General features: G+C 39.4%; 1 protein-coding gene across 1 annotated transcript in view; it reads right to left on the reverse strand.

The window, feature by feature from the left end:
- NIPAL2 (NIPA like domain containing 2) overlaps positions 1–20,866 on the reverse strand; it is a 1,611,812-nt gene that overhangs the window by 110,085 nt on the left and 1,480,861 nt on the right. The window contains exon 9 of the mRNA XM_044065637.1: positions 16,593–16,656. Within this exon, the coding sequence (XP_043921572.1) occupies positions 16,593–16,656 (64 nt within the window). The remainder of the gene's footprint in view (positions 1–16,592; positions 16,657–20,866) is intronic.

Raw genomic sequence — 20,866 nt, forward strand, 5'->3', positions numbered from 1 at the left:
AAGAGGGAGTACGTAGGCTGAAGCTATGAGGGGTGAGGGCGGGGGTACTCTTAGGTAGAACAGGACTGGAGCAGGGTCTTGAATGTGGAATAAATAAATAAATCCCTGTCCTAGACAAGGTTTGAGACAGCACATACACTAACTGGGTAAGCTCACCCAGTACCTTTTGTACACCTCTAGACTCAGATGCCTGTTTGGTTTCCTTGATTTGGAAGCCAGCTTGTACTTTGTAATCCTCCCTTTCACAAACTCACAATAAAACAAGCAAAACTTGGAGATGAAACCAGCACACAAGGACGACAAAAAACACAAACTAAAAAGCAATATATGCTCTGTCAAGGTGCCAATAGTACACTCAAGTCCACTCACAGGTATATTAAAAGTACAATCTTTTATTATTCAGAACCTTCATCAATGTAAAATATAAATACATGATGTGAAAATACATGCAATAAAAATACTTGCTATAAAAATGCTATAAAAAAGATAAAAATAATGCCACTGTGGGTAAAAAACTGTGCCTTATATAAAAACTATATAGATGATTTTTTTTTATCAGTCTGTTTTTCCCTTATAACAAACACTGCTTAAATGATAGGGTAACAATCCATTGTCTATGTTGAAAATGTACTTAAAAATGTATATTTATCCTTAGTCATGTGAATATATAAACAAAATTGTGAAACATACAAAGACAAATAACATGGGTTTACAATAATAATATACGAATATGCAAAAGTTATAAGAAATAATTACCATGACATCCATCCCAGTGGGGAAACCATCCTAAAGCCCAATCCTTTATAACTACATAATTGTGAACTAGGGAAGTCATAATCTGGCTGCTCTTAACTTAAGCAGTGGAACTAAAGAAGCATTCTCATTCAACACAGGGGGCTCATTCAACACAGGGGGTCCCCTCTTTGCTTCCAGCACCAATTACCAGTAGACTTCCCTGTATTCTATCTTGGTTTCCCAAGGACCACCCTTAGGGTCCTGGGGAACCTCTTCTAAAAAAATGTGAAGGATGCATTCCTACATACTAAAGCATGTTTAAAGAGAGCAGTTCTTTCATATTTTCTTTTTATATTACAAAGATGCTCGTAATTCTTTTTAAGCATTCATTCTGTCTTTCCTACATAAAAGGCATTACAAAACTTACACAGGGCTAAGTATATTACTCCTTTACTGTTACAATTTGAATATTTCCTAGAGTTGATAAGCCTATCCCTACTTGGAATGTATATGTGCTCTGTGTTAACTATAGAACATTACTGAGCACACACCCCACATTTGTGCCCAAAGAAGAATGCAATGATGGGTAGAGCATCAACTCTTGGGATAAGAAGATTTATGGCAATGGTACATCTAGCTATGATGTTAAGGAGATTGAATACTTTAAATGAAGCTTTCAGTTGTGCCAGGACTTTGTTTGAAATTCTGTAAGATTGCCAAAGGGGAGGTTTTGGCTGAATGTAAATCTGAGGTATTTTTGTTGGCTGGTATGCTTTTTTTGTGTGGCAGTACAAGCAGTCTCTGAACAAGAAATAGAGGAATGCAATGCAAAGCTTAAGGCACATGGGGTGAAACGGAGTACAGACAAGACAATTGTCATGGCAGCAAATGTGGGAAACAAGATGCTGAAAACTGAGATAGAAGGAAAACAGCTTCAAGTATCTGTGAGTGGTGGTTGATGAGAAGGGAAGTCAGAATGAGGAGGTCAAAGCCAGAATCAGGGAACTGCAGCTAACTGGCACTGAGTGTCAAGGGTAGTGTGTAACAGAAGAATGCCAAGGAAGCTGAAGAATTTCGCCAAGACAAATTACCTCCTACTATGCGATGGCATAAGAAATTTCAAAGAACCCCCAACCCAGAAAACACAGAATCCTATGCAGAGGCATACATCAATGCCCTGTTTAGCCACTTAAGTAGTTGTATATAAATTGGCAGTACCAGACTGGATTAAATCCAGGTCTTTCTGAAAAAACAAGCCACCTTGGTGTACTCCTGGTATAAACAGACTATACAAGAAAAGAAACAAACTAATGTCCAAATAGTCCAAATATAAGTGAAAACAGACTCAGCAGAAGATGAACACATCAGAGATCTAGTCAAGTCCTCAAAAGCAAATTATGAATCAAAAATACACTCCCTAGCCAAGGAAAATCACAAGGCATTTTTCAACTACATCTGAAATCTTAAGAGGAATATCTAGCTATGTGCAAAGCTAGTTGTGGATGGCATCACCCATACTCAACTGGAGGAAATAACCAACCTACTAGCCAACAGATTTGGATCAAACTTCACCCCCCCCCCCGTCCCCACCGGTCATCCCCAAAGTATTTCTGCCACCATTTCTCAGCCTATTATCTCAAGAAAGCAGGTCATCTCTGCACTAAGGCTAAAACATGGCATCAGTGGGCCCTGACAACATCCTAGGTTGCCTATTACATAACCTAAAACATGACCTAGTGGACCCACTTTGATTCCTGTTTAACCTCAGTTTGCTGACAGACTATTTTCCAGCAGAATGGAAGACAGAAACAGTCATCCCTCTGCACAAAGAGGGACCATTAACTGACTCAGTGAATTATAGACCCATAAGCCTGACTAGCCTCATCTGTAAGGCCACAGAAAGAAACATCATGGACCTTAACAAGGACACGGGTAATCTCTAGACTCTGGACCCAATCCAGTTCTCACTCATTAAGGGTAGATCGTGTCTGTTAAATCTGGTTGACTTCTTTGAGAAGATCACCAAGACCACAGATGAGGAAAAGACTGTGCATACCACCTACCTTGACCTGGCCAAGGCATTTGACACAATTCCCCACTCAGGTATTATAGCAAAAGACTCTCAACTGGGCATAAACGCCTATGTCACCAGGTGGGTAGCCAAGTGGCTCACTGATGGGACACATACCATCAAAGTGGGTGAATTCACCTCTAGCAAGAGAACAGTCACCAGTGGTGTACCCACAGGGTTCTTTGCTAGGCCCTCTCCTGTTCAGAATTTCTCAGAAGTCATGGCAGACATAGATGCCCTTCAGATGACCAAGTTCACAGACGACTGGAAATTGGGGGTAATCATAAAATCCCTGAATGATACTGATATACTACAGAAAGGATTAATGCAGACAGATGATTGGTGCCAGAGCCATATAGTTAAACTAAATGCAAACAATGCATAATTATTCCCTTTAGGAAAGCAAGTACCCCAACTAATTGCAATACACTCAGCACCCCCATAAGAGTATACCCAGTGGTATGTGATCTAGGTAGTTACACTGATAGTAATCTGAACTGTGACCACCACGTGTCCACAGTGGTGAGGAAATCCTTCTATGTGGCACAACTCAAAAGTAAGGGCATGGCATCCAGATAAAGGACATTATAATTCCATTGTACTTGACCTTGATTAGACAAATAAATTGAGTACAATGCACCCTTCTGCATGTATCTCAGCATCTGCAACAGCTTGAGTGACCCCAGAGGTTTCTCACCAGGAAGATACGAGGTACAAAAAAATAAGTTCTACATGGAAAGGTGAAAAGCCTTATCACTGTATTCTGTCTACAAATTACTAAGGGGTGATCTGTGTCTGGCCTACAGGGCAGCATCCAATCTGACCCTGATGGAAATGTTATACATTTGTAAATCAAACTCCATGAGGGCCACTCATTCCAGGGATCTTAACCTAGCCTATGACATGAATAAATCATGTTGGAGAGAGAGATACATCTCTGATAGACTAACCCTTCTCTGGAACAAGCTTCCCATTCACATGGAGCAAAGCGCTTCCCTGATCTTCTTCAAGTGCAACACAGATCAATGGATGGGTAATTGTAAATTTACTCCTGAGGTGATGCCCATGTCCTTCATAGAAAGAGGTACTAGATACAATTGCATAGACTCATAGCACTATGAACTCCATTCACCTAGCTATTGAAAATTGGGAAACTCATGTTAAATATAGCTAGGCTTGTAAGGGCTCTTGGGCTATTAGCCTAGTAAACTCCAATGAACCTATGAAGCTAGAAGGCAAGGTTTATAAAACAGTGGTGTGACTTACGCAAATCCATTATGTCATACACAAACTAATCCTGATAGGGTGCCTTCAAGTAATGGATTTGCAAGCTGAGCAAAATAGGTGCTTATGAATGTCAACTCCATTAGCTAATAAATATTTATAAAGCAAGGCTCCCAAGTCAGGTGAAATGTTGAAGACAATGGATACCTACAACCAAACTAAAATAGTTGTACTGTTTACCTAGCATTCTTGAGGGACTAGCCTTACATTTTGACAACTGCCTCATAAAAATGTCAGAGGCTAACTTCCAAATAAAAAAAATGACAGTATAAGTTTGCAAATTTAAACATTTGTTTCACTTCAGTGATATTGGCCGTGTTGCAGCCATGTCATGCACAGGTTTTCAACAGAAGTGCTGATGTCGAACAAACAGTAAGACTTCAGGGCACACCTCTCAACTGACCTTTTTTTTTTTGCAAAACATCCCTGATTTTGCCTCATATTTTTGTCCTGTCCCTTGTAATATTTTTGATTTTCTGGTAAATTACTATGGACTACAGTCAGTTAATAATGCCAGAAATTAGAGTTTCATACTTCTTATTGCTCAGGAAATGCATGTTAATGAAAAACCTGTTGTACTAACTTTTTAAATGAATTACAATAACATTTAAAAATTACAATGGTAAGCCTTGAAAGCACAATGTTCTTTATTGCTTCAGTCAAACATGACTTGCTTTATAAATATCATCTATTCTCTGTGTAGTAATCACATAAGGAATGTATAAATATTATCTATGTTCTGTGTAGTAATCACATAAGGAATACATATTCATTAAGAGTCACTCACACAAAAATAGGGGCACGCATACTTAACATTAGGATGGACATTTGGTGGGGTTTGTTCAGGGAGGGATAGTATTTTACACTATCACCAAAAAGAGTAAGCACTGTGGACAATGTTTTAAACAAAACAAGCACTGTGAAGAGGACGGACTGCACCGGACAACCTTGCTTCCACAAACAGCTTTATTATACGTAGGCAGTAACCAAATCACACATATTTCGTCACTTGAATTAGACATCATCAGACAAATAAAAACATAACAACCAACCATTTATATATGCTGACCTATTGTTTAAAATACCCAATAAGAATCTAGCAATCCTCATAAAATATGAATGAATGTGCGCATGCACTGAATACAAATGTTAAATGTATGTGATTTTTATATTTGTGTATATATCTAACTTATTCACAATAATATTTATTCACATATTTAGAATATGCACATTATATATAATATTATCTATTTTCATATATATATATATAGATATATATATATATATTTTTTATACTTCATAGATTCCTACATACACATCTATTATCATTTTTTCATATACTATCCTTTTAACAGAGAACAAAACTTAGGATGGAAATTCAATGCACATCCAGTTTTGACCACTAGATGGGAGTACAGTTGGTGATTTTCAATACAAATAAGTCTCTATTTTCAAACTAGTGTAGCCACGAAGTTGCTTCATATATATATATATATATATATATATATATATAATATTGGCTTTATGACATAATTTGTTATTGTACAAGTGGTATATATATTCATATACACATTCTATATTTTATATCTGTGAATTGTAATATTTTATTTTGATCTGTTCAACGTCACATACATTTAACATTTGTATTCAGTGCATGCGCACATTCATTCATATTTTATGAGGATTGCTAGATTCTTATTGGGTATTTTAAACAATAGGTCAGCATATATAAATGGTTGTTTGTTATGTTTTTATTTGTCTGATGAAGTCTAATTCAAGTGACGAAATACGTGTGATTTGGTTACTGTCTACATATAATAAAGCTGTTTGTGGAAGCAAGGTTGTCCGGTGCAGTCCGTCCTCTTCACAGTGCTTGTTTTGTTTAAAAGTTTGTTTTTGCACTGCGCTTCATATCCTGGTTTACTGTGGACAATGTGCCAGCTATGGCACAGGACCAGTGTTTGTAGAGGATGATTTTTAGAAGTGACACCAAAACCCAGAGTGCTTTTTATGTAATTAATTTGTGTGTGTAAAAAAGAAAACAATAAAATTTAAACTGGGACAAAGGGAGATACTGCCAACACAGCTATCTGGAATTTTGTAAATAATTATATGTAATTTGTGAATATCAACATGATTTATACAGGATGCTTGTGTTACAACTGTATTAGAACTGTATGTCACGTGTATATCAAACTGGTCTGTAGAGACGCGTGTTAAAAAGGTATTTTATAAAGTGCCTGTGCTTAAAATGTAACCACAGTGTGCCCTGCTGGAAGAGAACAGAAATGTACAAGCACTATTGCTCCTGTTTAAATGTGTATATTTTAACAGTGGAAACTGGAATACAAGAGGTTCTTCAGGAAAATAGCTGACATTAAATTACTTTATAGGCTAGGCCAGAGAAATAATGTCTGTACTAGGGAGCTTTCTCTATTGTCTTTGGAGAGAATTAATTACTACGTCTGAAAGTATGAAGGAATGCAATTGTTTTATGACTTCCAACATCTGCCAAAAATCTGAGGTCTATGTATTTTCACAGGCAGATGCTAAATACTGCCAGATTCCAGCAGTGGGGGTTTCACCTGGGGTAGAATCAGATGCCAGGAAATTATGTCATTCTGCAAGCTATCGCGACAGTAATATTGGAGATGTTAATTTGAGAACTCTCTTACAGAGACAGAGTATTCTGTATTGGACCTGACAAGAACTATTCACCGTATCTGTCTTGCTTTGATGAAGTAAGTTTCTAGGGAACAGTACAATTCTCTTGGCTATAGTCAGGAAAATAGCAAAGCTTATTTCAGATATTTTTCTTTATGTATTTGAGACTGTCCTGCAATGTTGTTTTAAATATTATCTGTGATTTTGAACTCTAATGTCACTGTGAATATATACTGAGTATTTTCTTTTTCTTGTATTATTTATTATTAAATATATTTAAACCTTTCATTGTGGCTGATCTGTCTAGAGATATTTAAGTTTTGAAAGTACTTGCATATTTATTTGGTGACACTGTGTAGGCCACTCCTAATAGCCTTGGCTCTTGGTCAAACTACCATTTGTATTAATATTAATATTACACAGTAAGAGACTGGACACCCTTTAAGGGCCTTAAAGTAGCTGAAAAGGAGTTGGCTGGTGGCAGTGATAACTACCTTATAGTCTGGACAAAAGGGGGCATAGTGAGTAAACCTGTGCCAGCCTTTATATGTATATGCGTGTATGTGTGTGTGTGTGCAAATCAAAAAACCTCAGAGTGTGTGTGTGTGTGTGTGTGTGTGTGTGTGTGTGTGTGTGTGTGTGTGTGTGTGTCAGCTACTTGGGCAGGGACACAAAGCCCTGGTTAGAGAGGTTGCCGAAGGTCTTGGCTTGGCCACTCAGCTGAGATCTCAGCTCTATAGTTGTGCCAGTGGGAAGTCTTATTGGGGATCTGGGGAAAGAGGGAGAAACCAGCTGCAGACTGACTGTGGTCTCTGTGTACTCAAGGGAAATTGCACTTGATGCAGAGAGCTGCATCTGGAAATACTGTGTTATGTACCTATTATCCTCCAGCGCACATTCCCCCACTGGTGTCAGTGTGGAAGATTGAAGCTTCTTGATTACTGGTCCAGTGGTGGGCCACCACACTCTCTCTCTCATCAGTGCTGAAAGTCTACTGGAATGGTAGAAGGGTTACTTTTCATTATCCAGGCAGGTTTATCAACAAAATTAACAAATGGCCTGTACGCATGTGGAACAGAAAGATACAGAGCCTGAGGAGTTAAGGGATGCACGTCAGAAGAGTTCAATGATGAATTGGATGGAAAATCAGATTCAGCTGAGAACGTATCACTATTCATGTCTGCACAGTCAGGATCAAGGCAGTTGGACAGACTGGAAAAATTCACAAAGTTATTAAGAAATGGAACATGGATGAAAGATTTATAAATGGCTAGAGGATTGGATAAATACACACTCAAGATTTAGCTATTCTGTCTGATGGAAACAACAACATTAGAAAGACTTGATTAAAGATTCAAAAATCTATGCACAGCTTGAATGTTTTTTAAATTTCTTTTCCTTCTATATAAAGTTGGGATTACAGTGAGGACTGCGAACAGCAGGACTCCCTAGTATGTGCTGAAGCACTAATCCTTCAATGGAGAGCTTAAGAACTTACATATATGAACTGACAGACTGCTGCAATGCTTTGGATATGCAAGGCTGGAAAGGAGCTGCTGAAACCCATCCTCATAGGTGGTTCCGGGGGAGCTAACTCTCCTGGCTCCTATAATCATCAGATGGTGAAAGGCATGAGCTTAATCTCTTGCAAAGTGTAGGAGAGCAAGTACCATGTAAGTGCTAGAGGCCACTGCAAGAAAATACTTTGGACTAAAAGAGTTTGGATGATGCATGACCTTCAAATCACACACTACCTCCTCCCTATCTGATCCTAACCCAGGATCATACAAGGGACCCTCCTCAATGTGGTGAAGCAGGTCTCCAGCTTTCTGCACCTTTGTTTCAATAGGCTATGCTGAAGTACTGGCACAACTAAATTTATCGCTGTGCACAACTTCCAAGGACAACAAACCCAGACCAGTTCTTAGATGTGATCTGGCATCTACAGTACAGTTAACATTTCAATGGTTTAACAGATTTAGGAACTGCATATGTGAACTTGAACGTACATAACGTGGTTGAGCAACTTTGATCTTAAGGTAGTAGCATATATACAACACTGGCTAAAAAAAATAAAAAGGGCATACAGGATCAAAGTAACCGAAGACCTTGTCTATAGTACGGTGTTTAGCTCTGCAGACCTAACATTTAAAAGATACAGGCTGGATAGCCACAATTCATTAAAAAGCAACAACATTGCATGGTCAAAATCAGACATTAGAAAAAGACTATATTTCATCATATGGCTCCACAGAGTCCAAGAAGTTACCATATTTCATAAAAATAATTTACAAGAACAGAGATCATACTATGAAGATGCAGTGTGGATAGTTCAGGTGAGACTTTTGCACAGGGTGGTGAATGAACAGAATAGACCTCAGAAAAAGTGTAAACATTAAAATACTGAAGAAAATGCACAGAACAGAAACACACATGGGGAATTATTATGAGATGTACTAAAAATCAGTTAATAGGTAAGCAGGATCTGCAACTAAGTAAAGAAAAATGGGTACACTGTGTGGCTCAAGTAGTCCTTAGCTGCCATTAAAGTCTACACCCTTATGTAAATCACAGGAAATTCTGGGCACTGTTGGTTTGCAATGACAACAGTGATTCTCCAAAGGAATGACACTGTTGTCATCTTTAGACACTGTCCAAACAAACAAAATGGTCACTGAGCAGCTTTTTCTGTGACAAATCTTAATATGGAGGAGATAAATCCCACCAAGCTTAGATTATGCAAAAATGGACAATTTTAAAATAACTATCTCCTGCACAAACTGAGTCACTATTAAGATGAAATTTGTGTTCCTTAGGATACACATTTCTGATTAATTTATCTGCAAATTGTATTTTCCATAAATATGACTTGTAAGGGAGGCAGTACACCATTTGAGACAATCCCACTTTATCTAGGAAGGTGTGACTAGATGCACCCATCCTCTTACAAACAGTATTAAGAGAACAATAACGTTTCCAAATGGGGTTAGAATGATATGTAGCATAAAAAAGTGTTGGGTAAAGATATCCTCTCAACAGGGGGTAAAAACATGACATGACATACCATACCATAACACATACCATACAATGCTCCAAAATTCACAGGGGTCAGACTCCTGCGTTAAAGCCATGGAAATATAAGCACACTATGAAGACAGCTGCTAAAAAGAAGTTATGTTCTTACCATAATGTTCCATCTGTGCTGTCGATCTTCATTCATTCTTGATGAATGGGACTCTGTTCCGATCCCTTGAAACTCGATCGGCCAATATACAGCTCGCTCCAGCCAAATAAACTCTCGAGCTAAGACTCTACTCATAATGCCCCTCTCTCCATCACCTCAGATCGAGTTTGCAGCCAAAGTATAGAAGGATAACAGAAGCCCTGTCTAAGTGGAAACCTAAAAACCTCCCAAAAGAGATGCAAAAACCTCCAGAAGTCCTTAGGAGTGGATAGGAGGGTGGGATGCCAAGAATGAATGAACAGATGAAACATTATGGTAAGAACATAACTTCTTTATCTGATGTTGTCAATCTTCATTAATTCTTGATGAGTGGGACAGAGTCCCCAGCTACTTTAGGTCCTGGGTGGCCCTAAGGAAGGATATTCCTAAGCACCACAGAGCCAAAGGATGCTCTTCCCCTGGAGGCCATATCCAATTTGTAATGAGGGATAAAGGTATGTGAAATGGCGCACATTGCAGCTGCACATATTTCTTCTGTGGAAGCCTGAATGGAAAACAACTGAAGTGGATACAGATCTGGTGGAATGCGCTTTAACAGGCGCAGGCAACTTGAGGTTATGATTGTAAATGAAAGCAACACAATCCCTAAGCCATTTTGATAAGGTAACTTTTTAGATTGGTTTACCCAAAGTTGAACCTGAAAAGGATACAAATTTATCTGATTTTCTAAAAGATTTGGTTCTGTCCAGACAGAAACATAACTGTCTGTGAACATCCAGCAAATGCAAGTAGTATTCACCTTTACTTGAAAATGTTGGAAAGAAGACTGGCAAATCTATATCCTGGTTAATATTAGATTATGAGACCACTTTAGGTAGAAAGGAAGGATTGGTTCTTAATGACACTCTGATCATTATGAAAAATCATGTAAGGGTGTTTCACACAAAAGGCCTGCAATTCAGAAACTCTCCTGGCAGAAGTAATGGCCACCAGAAAAAGAGTTTTCCATGACAGGAAATTGAGATCATAAGTAGCTGCTGGCTCAAAGGGCTGAAGGACTAAGGATTGTAATACTAAGGTCAAATCCCATGGAGCTGCAGGATCCTTGAATGGGGTTTAGACATAAGGTGGCTTTAAGAAAGGTTTTATATAAACGATGGAAAATCAAGGTATGATCATCAAACCCATTGTGGAAATTGGAAATGGCTGCTAATTGGACTTTGATGGTGAAAGCAGAAGCTCCTAGTTCAAAAAGGGAAGCCAAAAATTCCAAGACCTTGTCAACTGGGGCTGAGAAGGGATCCAAAACATTCGTATGGGCCCAGGTTGGGAATCTGTTCTATTTACTAAGATAAAGTTTCCTGGTGGATAGTTTATGAGAAGCCAAAATTATTTTTTGTACTGGGAAAGGTAATTTGCACTGCATTACAATTAAAGGAATTGGAGATACCAAGCTGTCAGCTTGAGATTATGAAAGTTGGGATGCACCAATCCCTGTGGGTGAGGCAGGTTTGGAACTGGGTCCAGAAATCAAGGATGGTGAATCAGGTGAGGTCAAAGGAAGAGGAATCAGACTTGATGAGGTCAATAAGGTGCAATGAGGATCACTTTGCTTCTCAATCTTTGGTCTTTCTTCAAGAATAGGCGAATGAGAGGGATTGGGGGAAAGGCATAAAGTAGTCCTGGGGGCAAATCATGGAGAAGTGCATCTCTTGGGGACTCCACCTGCGGGGGAATTAGGGCAAAGCAGCTGCTACTTTTGTTGTTTATTGGGGAGGCAAAAAGATCACAGCATGGCTGGCCCCAGCAATGAAAACTTTTTATCGCCACCTTGGGATTGAGAGACCATTCGTGAGGCAGGAGGATGCATCTGCTCAGTTTGTCTGCTATAACGCTGGAGCTGCCTGAAATATGTGTTGCTATTGGAAAGTGACTGGAAGAGATAGCCCATTGCCATATCCCGAGAGCTTCCCAACAGAGGGTAGGATCTGGTTCCACCTTGTTTTTTGATGCACTAGACTACTGACATGTTGTCTGATTGAATTGGAACCATCCCCAAAGGAAGGACAGACTGAAAGGCTTGCAACGCTACAAGCACCGCCCTTAATTCTAGGACAATGATGTGCAAATTGGCCTTGAACTGTTCTTCCCAGACAATGCCCCCCCTCACCTGATCTGGGAAGAGTCTGTGGTCACTACAGCGGTGGGGGGAGAAGGAGTGAAGGTGCGGCCCCATAGATTTTCCAATGACTTCATCACCAGGATAGATCCTTCATGCAATGACTTATTAATATCAGGTAAGACACTGGCTGTGTCAGTATCGACCACTGCATCACTAAGAACAATCAAAGCAACCTCATGTGATACCCTACGATGGATACTAAAGTTATGGTGGCTGCCATATATCTCAGAGCTTGCAGAACAAGAAAAGCAGGAACCTTGTTTTTAGAAATGATTAATTTTACTTGCAACCTTAATTTTTGTAATCTGTGCAGAGGGAGATAGGCTACCCAAGAAACTGTATTGAGGCATGCTCCTATAAATTCTAGGTCTTGTGCTGGAGTCAATTGTGACATCTCTCTGTTGATTGTAATTCCCAAAGACTGGAAAAAGTTCAATATGAAGTCTGTGGTTTGAAGCAGTAAACGCCTGGTTGGGGTGGTGAGGAGCCAGTCGTCCAGGTACGGAACCACTCAGAATCCACATAGCCTCAAGTGAACCGTTACTGCTGCCATGCATTTGGTGAACACCCTGGGAGCTGTGGTGAGACGGGCAGCACTCTGAATTGGAAAGGACTTTCTCACAGCCAGAAGCAGAGGAACCTTTTGGAGCATTTGTCCATCTTTATGTGGTAATATGCATCCTGAAGGGCTATAGAGCACATCCAATATTTCTCCTCTAGAAAGGGAAGGATAGACTCAACCGTGACCATCCAGAATTTTGTTTGCTGAACAAAATTGTTCAGAAGGCTGAGATCTAAAACTGGTCTCCAGTCCCCTGTCTTTTTTGTCAAAAAAATAATCTTAAGTAAAATCCAGATCCTCTTTGGTCTGGTGGGATTTCTTGGGTGACTCTTTTTTTCTATCAGCATCTGAATCCCTATGGCTGCTTAATCACTCTGACTGGGTGGAACATCGGGGACTCTTTTTGGGGGTCTCTGTTAAGAGAGTAAAGGGAATTTGGTAATCTCTGGTGACAACTCTCTGCACCCAAGTATCCGAAGTTATCACCAGCCAGGCTGTCTGGTGCAGTGAAAATCTTCCTCCGACTGGTTCCAGAGGTAAGCAATCTGACCTCCTTTCAGGATCACTGCTAGAGATGCCCAAAGAAGGAATCTCTGGAGCCCAGATTTCATGGACCTCCTCTGCCAGGGGGAGGGTGTCTTCCACTTGAACTCCCCCCTCTGCCCCGAGGGGAGTATTTGCCACGTGTGTGTTGAAAACGTCATTGGGACATTTTTCAACTCCTCTGATTCCTACAGTAGGATCTCTGAAGAGTAGAGAAATGAATGCCCAAGGCAGAAAGGGTCTTTTCATCTTTTTCACACCTGGGTAGGGTCTCTCTGACTTTGGGACCAAACAACGAAGATCTGTCAATAGGAGCATTGACAAAGGAAGACTTGAAAGATTCCATGAAGTCAAACAAGTGCATCCAGGCGTGGTGCCTTATGACAATGCCTGAACCTGCTGCCCTAAACGTTCCTTCAACACCTTGAGCAATGAGTTGCATGGACGAGTTCAATATAGACTCCAGGGTGGCAAGCTGAGAGTCAACTTTATCCCACACCTCGACAGAGACAGCCCCGGTGAGGGTATCCAATAGCTCCTTTATCAGATCCCTTTGAAGTATAGTAAAGTGTGCCATGAAATTCAAGGACCTAAGAGGGAAAGTTGATGATGCAAAGACCCATTTCCCAAACTTGTCCATCGTCTGAGACTGTCTGTTAGGAGGGTGGACAGTGGAACTTCTCCTCAGCATGGTCCTTTTTGGTGGCTGCCGCCACCACCATGGCATCTACTGCTAAACCCTTTCTCCAATGTGGTTGGTCTTCTGGAGCTGATAAGAGTTTGTATAGCCTCCGGGGAATTAGCTCTATGGAATCAGGAGCCTTCCATGCCTGCTGTGCGATAAGCTTAATAAGGTCGTCAGCGGGTGGGTTCACCCAGGAAATAGATGGGTGAGCACTGAAAGCCTGCAAGAACACAGATTCCTCTGAGGATGGGTCTGTGGACTTCTAATCACCCCTCTGTTTTAAGATTTCCAGGATGTCTCCAAATGAGACACCTTCAGGGGCTGATCACAGGGGAACCCTCCCCTTTATCATAGTCTACTTCTTCCTTTAAAGATTCTTCTGGAGAATCTAGATGTTTCCTCTTGCAAGTCTTCTTACAGGGTGGTTCCTTAGTGGGAATCTCTAAGGAAGACACAGAAGAAGAGGGGCACTGAACAGGGATACCTTGCAGTTTTGGTGCCTGCTGTCCCGACGTGAGAGATGGTGACAGCTGCGGTCCAGAAGGTAAAAATATGTGACACTATGAAGTAGAAGGGGCCAGCTGAGAGGCTTCTGTGGCTAATGCTCTCTCCATGATCTGGAAGACAGACCCACCCAACAAGAGATGGGAACCCGGAACCAAGAAAGACAATCTTGGAACCAGAGCCACACCCACTCCGAAGAACTGTCCTTCAAAACAGGAGCTGGGTAAAAGTCTGAAACTGCCAGGGGTCCAACAGCCAAGGACGGCCCCAAACATACAATCAGTACCATACTGGAGTCCTCCAAACCGAAAGTCGAACTATGGCCCAGAGAGTCTATCAGTTCCAAGGGAGCCGAAGACATCAGAATCAATTCAGGTACCGAAGAAGGAGCTTCTGTCGGCACTGTAGCAGCTGGAACTGGGGTAATTGAAGTGCTGGGCTTTGAACCTAAAAAGGAGGTCAAAGGAGGAAGATAAGGAGTCCTGGGAGAATAGACTGCAACTTTAAGAGGGAGGGATGTCTGAGCTAGTGCAGAAAGACCACTGGCCATCACGGCTGCACACAGAGTAGGCTTAGCTTCAGATATACCCAATAAGCACAAGTCTTTAAATAGTATATAACACTAACTTCAGGCTGCAATGGGCTCCACACTGTAAGACTGACATTTAGATAACAAGGGGTCAAGCTTAAAGATGTGCCAGCACAAACACACAACCAGAGACTAGTTCTGGTTTCAAATACAGGAAACTCTGGCATCATTATGGAATGACAATTCAGTTCATCCCAACTATTCAAGTTGTCAGTCGGATATGCAGTCTATTTGCTTGCTCTTGATAAGTGTACTACAGCCTTTATGGGATAGAAACAGACAAATCTGTTGGCCACAGGCATTGAACTCATTGTGTATAAATTCTTCCTGTGATTGTTCCACAAATGCTAAATTATTATTAGACATATTAGGTTCATACATCAGTACTGCAGTAAACCTTCATGTAGTGGTGGTAGTAGTACTAGGGCCAGAAATCATTTTCATGCCATCTGTTTAAATCTTTCATTTTGTACTGCATTGTGCATAGTATATTTGCAAGAATACTTACTTTTAAAGTGCACTGCCTAATTTTATTTGTTTTATACAGAGAACTTCATTATTCAATTCCAAAAGTCTGTGGCTGGTTGTTTTCTAATAAGGGTAATCCCCCAAAGCTGATGAATTATTAACTGGTGGTATATCTGGCTTCCAGATTGCCAACTACTTTGTTACAGGTGCTGCTATTTAATGTGTTGTAGTTTTCTCAATATAAATGTGTTTATTAAATGAAACCCTTGACATGTTATCAGGTCTGGCTGGTGGCAGAGTGCTACCATAACACTGTGTGTGAATATAAAATAGTCTAAGCAAGTTTGTGTAACTATAAAAATAATAAAAAACAGTCACCAGAGAAAAGTTTGTTGGTCTTCCACTTTTAATACGCCAACAAACACAGAAATACCAAACGACTAAGCGCTTTCACCAGGCTACAAACCACTGACTTCTTCAGAGTCTGAAGTCTTCTACTCTGAAGAAGCCAGTGGTTTGTAGCCTGGTGAAAGTGCTTAGTCGTTTGGTATTTCTGTGTTTGTTGGCATATTAAAAGTGGAAGACCATCGATTTTTTCTCGGGTGACTGTTTTTTATTATTTTTATGTTTACAAGTTTGCTTTTTCCGTTCAGAGTACCTTACTTTCCAAGTTTGTGTAACTGACTAGACTTGGCTAAAAAAAGCATTGAATTAAGAGTGAGGTGATAACTTTGTTTTTGTCTCCATTTTTCAGTAGTACAATGTGAATCTTGTTTGAGCTGGCAGGTACAGGTCACAGCCTGAGGCAAAAGTGTACATTTTCCATGTGCACTTAAAGCCAACTTCCTTACATATTATTTGGGGCTCCAGTCCTGGTCAATAATATCGCTTGTGAAACTGTGACCAAACACAATCAACTGTTAATGCCAGCAGCAAAAACAGAAGAACCAGCTTGTTGTGCTTCTATAATGTAATATCCACAACATCTTTAGACAACAGATTCTCAAAATGGTTAACTTCTGGTTATGGAACACATCTGCCCTTAGAACACTAGAAACGTGGGTAAAAATGCAGCTTCTGGGTTAAGAATATTTAATTGCGCTTTTGGTTTTAACACTTACCCAAACAGAAACATGAAAATATTCAGCAATGATGCTCCATGGAACTCCTGATAAAATATGACTCCTGCAACAATTAAAATAAAATTATAGTGTCAGCAAACAAATGAACATCGACTTCAAATAATATGAAGTACTATTTTCATAAGTAGCATCCAGAACTGCCTCTCAGTTGATTATGGGAAAAAATGAAGGTTACTCATCCCTATGTATAGTTCCAGATATGGTACACATACTATACCTGCTCTTCAGGCACAAAAATATCAACAGAGGAACTTCTGTACAAGCTGGTTGGTAAATATCCCTTAGATCTGTGCTAAAGAATAGGATTCAGACCACAAATCACAGAGCACAGCAATACATATGAACATCTGTCCCTCTGGTGGTATGACCAACTCGTCTTCAAGCCACTCTCTGGGTGATATTCTGATATACATTTGCAGAGCTGCAAATCCATGTACCACAGCCACTGTGCAGCATAAAAGCAGTGTTCCAGAATTAAAGACAGATGAAACAGTATTTGTTACTATTCACATAATAATATACTGCACATTATACATTATTTTCTGGATGCCAACACACACACACACAAAAATCATACTATATGGACTTCTGGCCAACCCACAGACTAAACTATTCATAGAGACAAAAACTTATACATGCTTCTAGCCAACCCACAGATAAACAGATTTTATAAAGTACTTAACATACAAAAATACACTACTGAACATAAATAGCAGACTACTTTCTGAATGAGATGACCATGTAGCAGTATAAAAGTACAGCACCTCCCTACTGCTGCTGACAACTTAGAGCTGAAGGGCATTTCTGTTGGATTCTAGCACAACTACAAAAATAATTTAGAAAGACAAACTGCAGACATGAGACTGTAGTCATCAAGATAACCAAAAATGAAATTCCAATTTTCGAGCTAAGACAGGTATTAAATGCACACAATCTACAAACCAATCGCACTAAGGTCAAACAAGGTATTAAGACCTAGAAAGGACCAAATTGCAATGCAAAGCAAGCCACATGCAAGGAAGACCTTGCAAGAGGAGAAACAAATCATAAACAGACAAAGGAATTCAAACAGAAAAGATACAAGGCACAGCACTAACTACAATAACGTAACTAGAAAAACATATCTAACAGGGAGCAAAGCCCAGCCAAGACAACACAGAGGATGCTCAGAAACATAGCAGAGATCAAATAAATGGCAGATAAAGTCAAGAGAAAGCATAAGAAAACACAAGTGAAAAGACAAAAAATTCAACCCCCCCCCCACTAACTATTAAAACATACACACAGAAAAAGAAATAACATGAAACAAACAACATTAGTTAAGTATGCAGACAAGATATAATCTGACGGTTAGATAAATTCAAAGGAAGACTAACATGCTGGGCATACCCATCAACCCAATGGGGTGGGGGGCAAAGATCCAAAAATCTGGACAGATTTTAAATATTGCTCTTATAAACTTAGCTGATAGAATAAGAGGATTTGTATTAGTATGCATTTTTGGAAAAACATGAAGTTTGAAACTCAAATGTATGCCATTACTTAGCGACTTCAATCCTCAGTCATTTTCCAGAAAACCACATATTTTATGAGGAAAAGACCAATAACATAAGGCAAAAATCTGGAATTCTGCAAAAATCTGGATAGTTAAGGGAGATAATGCTGGAGGAAGAGCTGAATACACTGCAAAAATGATCTAAGATAATCAGTATTATAGTAAGTGTTAAGTTAAAACAAATGTCATATTACGTATTCAGCAAAATATTGTATTGTACTCACTCTATGAATGGTCCAAGATAAATGTTATTCTAATAACCAAGTTAAAAAGAAATGACATGTTAGGCAAGCTACCACATACAAGATGACATTGTAGAGGAAGCAGAAAACTGCAAAGACATCTAACTGCCAGAGACATGAAATTCAAAGTTTTGATGGTAGTCTATAACTCTATAGGGCATTCTGTACTTGAATGTGCGTGTTCAGTATGTAATCCATACTAAAATAAAGACATTAATAAGTCGGACACACTTCATTAAGAAGATTACATATATAAAGAATCATTACTCCTGTGTGAAAAACATACGAAGGCTGAATCTAATGTTGGATGATTTGTAGCTACAGGAAAATCAGGAGACAAAATATTTAACTGTGTGTTCCGAAACGGATGACTGCCATTGCTATTTCTGTGATTTAACAAAACATATAACCACCTCTGTTACATCTGCATAGCCAATGTTGCCCATTTTAGCATACTTTATAGTTCTAACGTCAGAATGTCAGCTTCTGTAAAGTTAGTCGGAATGTTGTTCAACAGCCAAGTAAAGTAGTAGTATAAATATCTGACAGGCTTAATCCCAAGCATAAGTTTACAGTAATGTGCATACAAAACCCACATATTTATGCTATAATCTCTAGAAATGGTCAATAAAACAGAGATGAAACATATGACTAAACTGAAAATGAGAATATCCATCAAAGAAACTTTGATGGAGTGAAATTAGAACTTTGTCCTTGGGGAAAAAAACAAGTCCGTCCAAAGGATTACTTTTTTTTCCCATTGCAAAGGTGACAGCAACCAGCACACCTCTCAAAGCATGAAATCTGGACAAAGCCATAAATAATGGGGAGACAAAGGCCCAAAAATAGGACAATTTTTAAATATTCCTCTTAAAAATGTTGAAACTTGATAACAGCTTTTTGCATTAACATGAATTTTCTGAAGGGTATGAAATCAAACTCAAACATCTGTCAATATTTTCTGATTTTAATCCTCAATGATTTGTCAAAAATTCGCCAGAAAAATAAAATTTTATGAGGAGCAGACTAAGAACAAGAAGTGAAAATCTGGACATTGGAGAGAGCTCTAATTACTCCCAATGAACATGTGATATTTCCATAGTTTACTGTCAAAATGTGGAAAATCAAAACATTTTTCCACAAAATGATTGATTTGTTCAACTGAATTTGGTAATATCGAATTACCAAAATGTTAGAAATGGTAACCACAGAATTGACATTCAAACCCCGGAAGTTCCAATGTCGAAAGTATGTGTTACCAGTAACATTTTTGCAGGGGGCAAGCCTCCCTGCCCCCCCACACCCCCTGCATATTATATATACTAACTCTTGAGATTGCAATACACTGAGGAAAGGGAACATTTCCCGATCTGAACAGTACCGTGATCTCAATTCAAACCATCAACTTCATATTAGCAAATGTGTACTCACTTTCGCTAATATGGAGTCGTTTATTTTCAGTTTGACATTACGGGCGTTAGTAGAACACATGTTCGACCAACCCATTTTTGTCAAACTGCATTTCCACATTTTGATAGTAAACCTATTTCCATAACTGTTTAAAAGCTTACCCATTATCAATGTTATAACCAGAAACAAGTATCAACATGGTGGTCCACGTGTAAGGCCTAAGCTTTTGAAAAAATAAAAAAAAAAAAACACCCAACTCCATGTTCTGTACCTTCATTAGCTTTTCAGATCAAAATTAGCTTTGCACACATTACTACCAGGTTTTTTTTTGTTTGTCTTTTCGGCTTTTCCTGGTTAGAGGTCGCCACAGCGGAATTCCGGTCCGCTAATGATTGGCAGTAGATTTTTATGGTGCCGAGTTGCCAGCCCGACGCCCAACCTTCAGCGAAGGCACACCCATTCATGCATGTCTTTTTCAGAGGCCACTCGACCGCGGGGAGGACATGCAGACTCCACACAGAAGGCACTCCAGCAGAGAATCGAACAGGAGAACCTCATGCTGTGAGGCAACAATGCTACCAGTGTACCACCGCGGCTTCACACATTACAGGTATGCTCCAAAAACTGCCAACTTCAGTCTCCGATAAGTATCACCAAGAATGCCTAGTCAAACAAAATGATACAATACCTTTTGTCTATTGGAAAATATTATTTGCTTCAAAGAGTATGACACAAGAAGATGACTTGGAGAAGCTTCCAAAATATAATGCAAATCCTTCAAATAGCAAATCTCCTGGAACTGTAAGCTGGATAGAATCAGGATGCAAGGTACAAGGACTGATGTTACAGTAGCAGGCTTGTTCTGTCATGATCTTCTAGAAGATAAATGTGCAGATATGATTGTCCTAATGGCTTATGTCTACAACTGAGCAGATCATATAAAGCTTTTCTGTGCTACTGTAACTACAGGCTCTGGACTTTTTTGTGGTAGGGACAAAGTTGAAAGAAGGTCATTACTTTCAAATACTTTCTAAAACATGGTGTTA

Source organism: Protopterus annectens, chromosome 3.part0 (genome assembly GCF_019279795.1).
Source record: "Protopterus annectens isolate FY-2018-M chromosome 3.part0, PAN1.0, whole genome shotgun sequence".
NCBI lineage: Eukaryota > Metazoa > Chordata > Ceratodontiformes > Protopteridae > Protopterus > Protopterus annectens.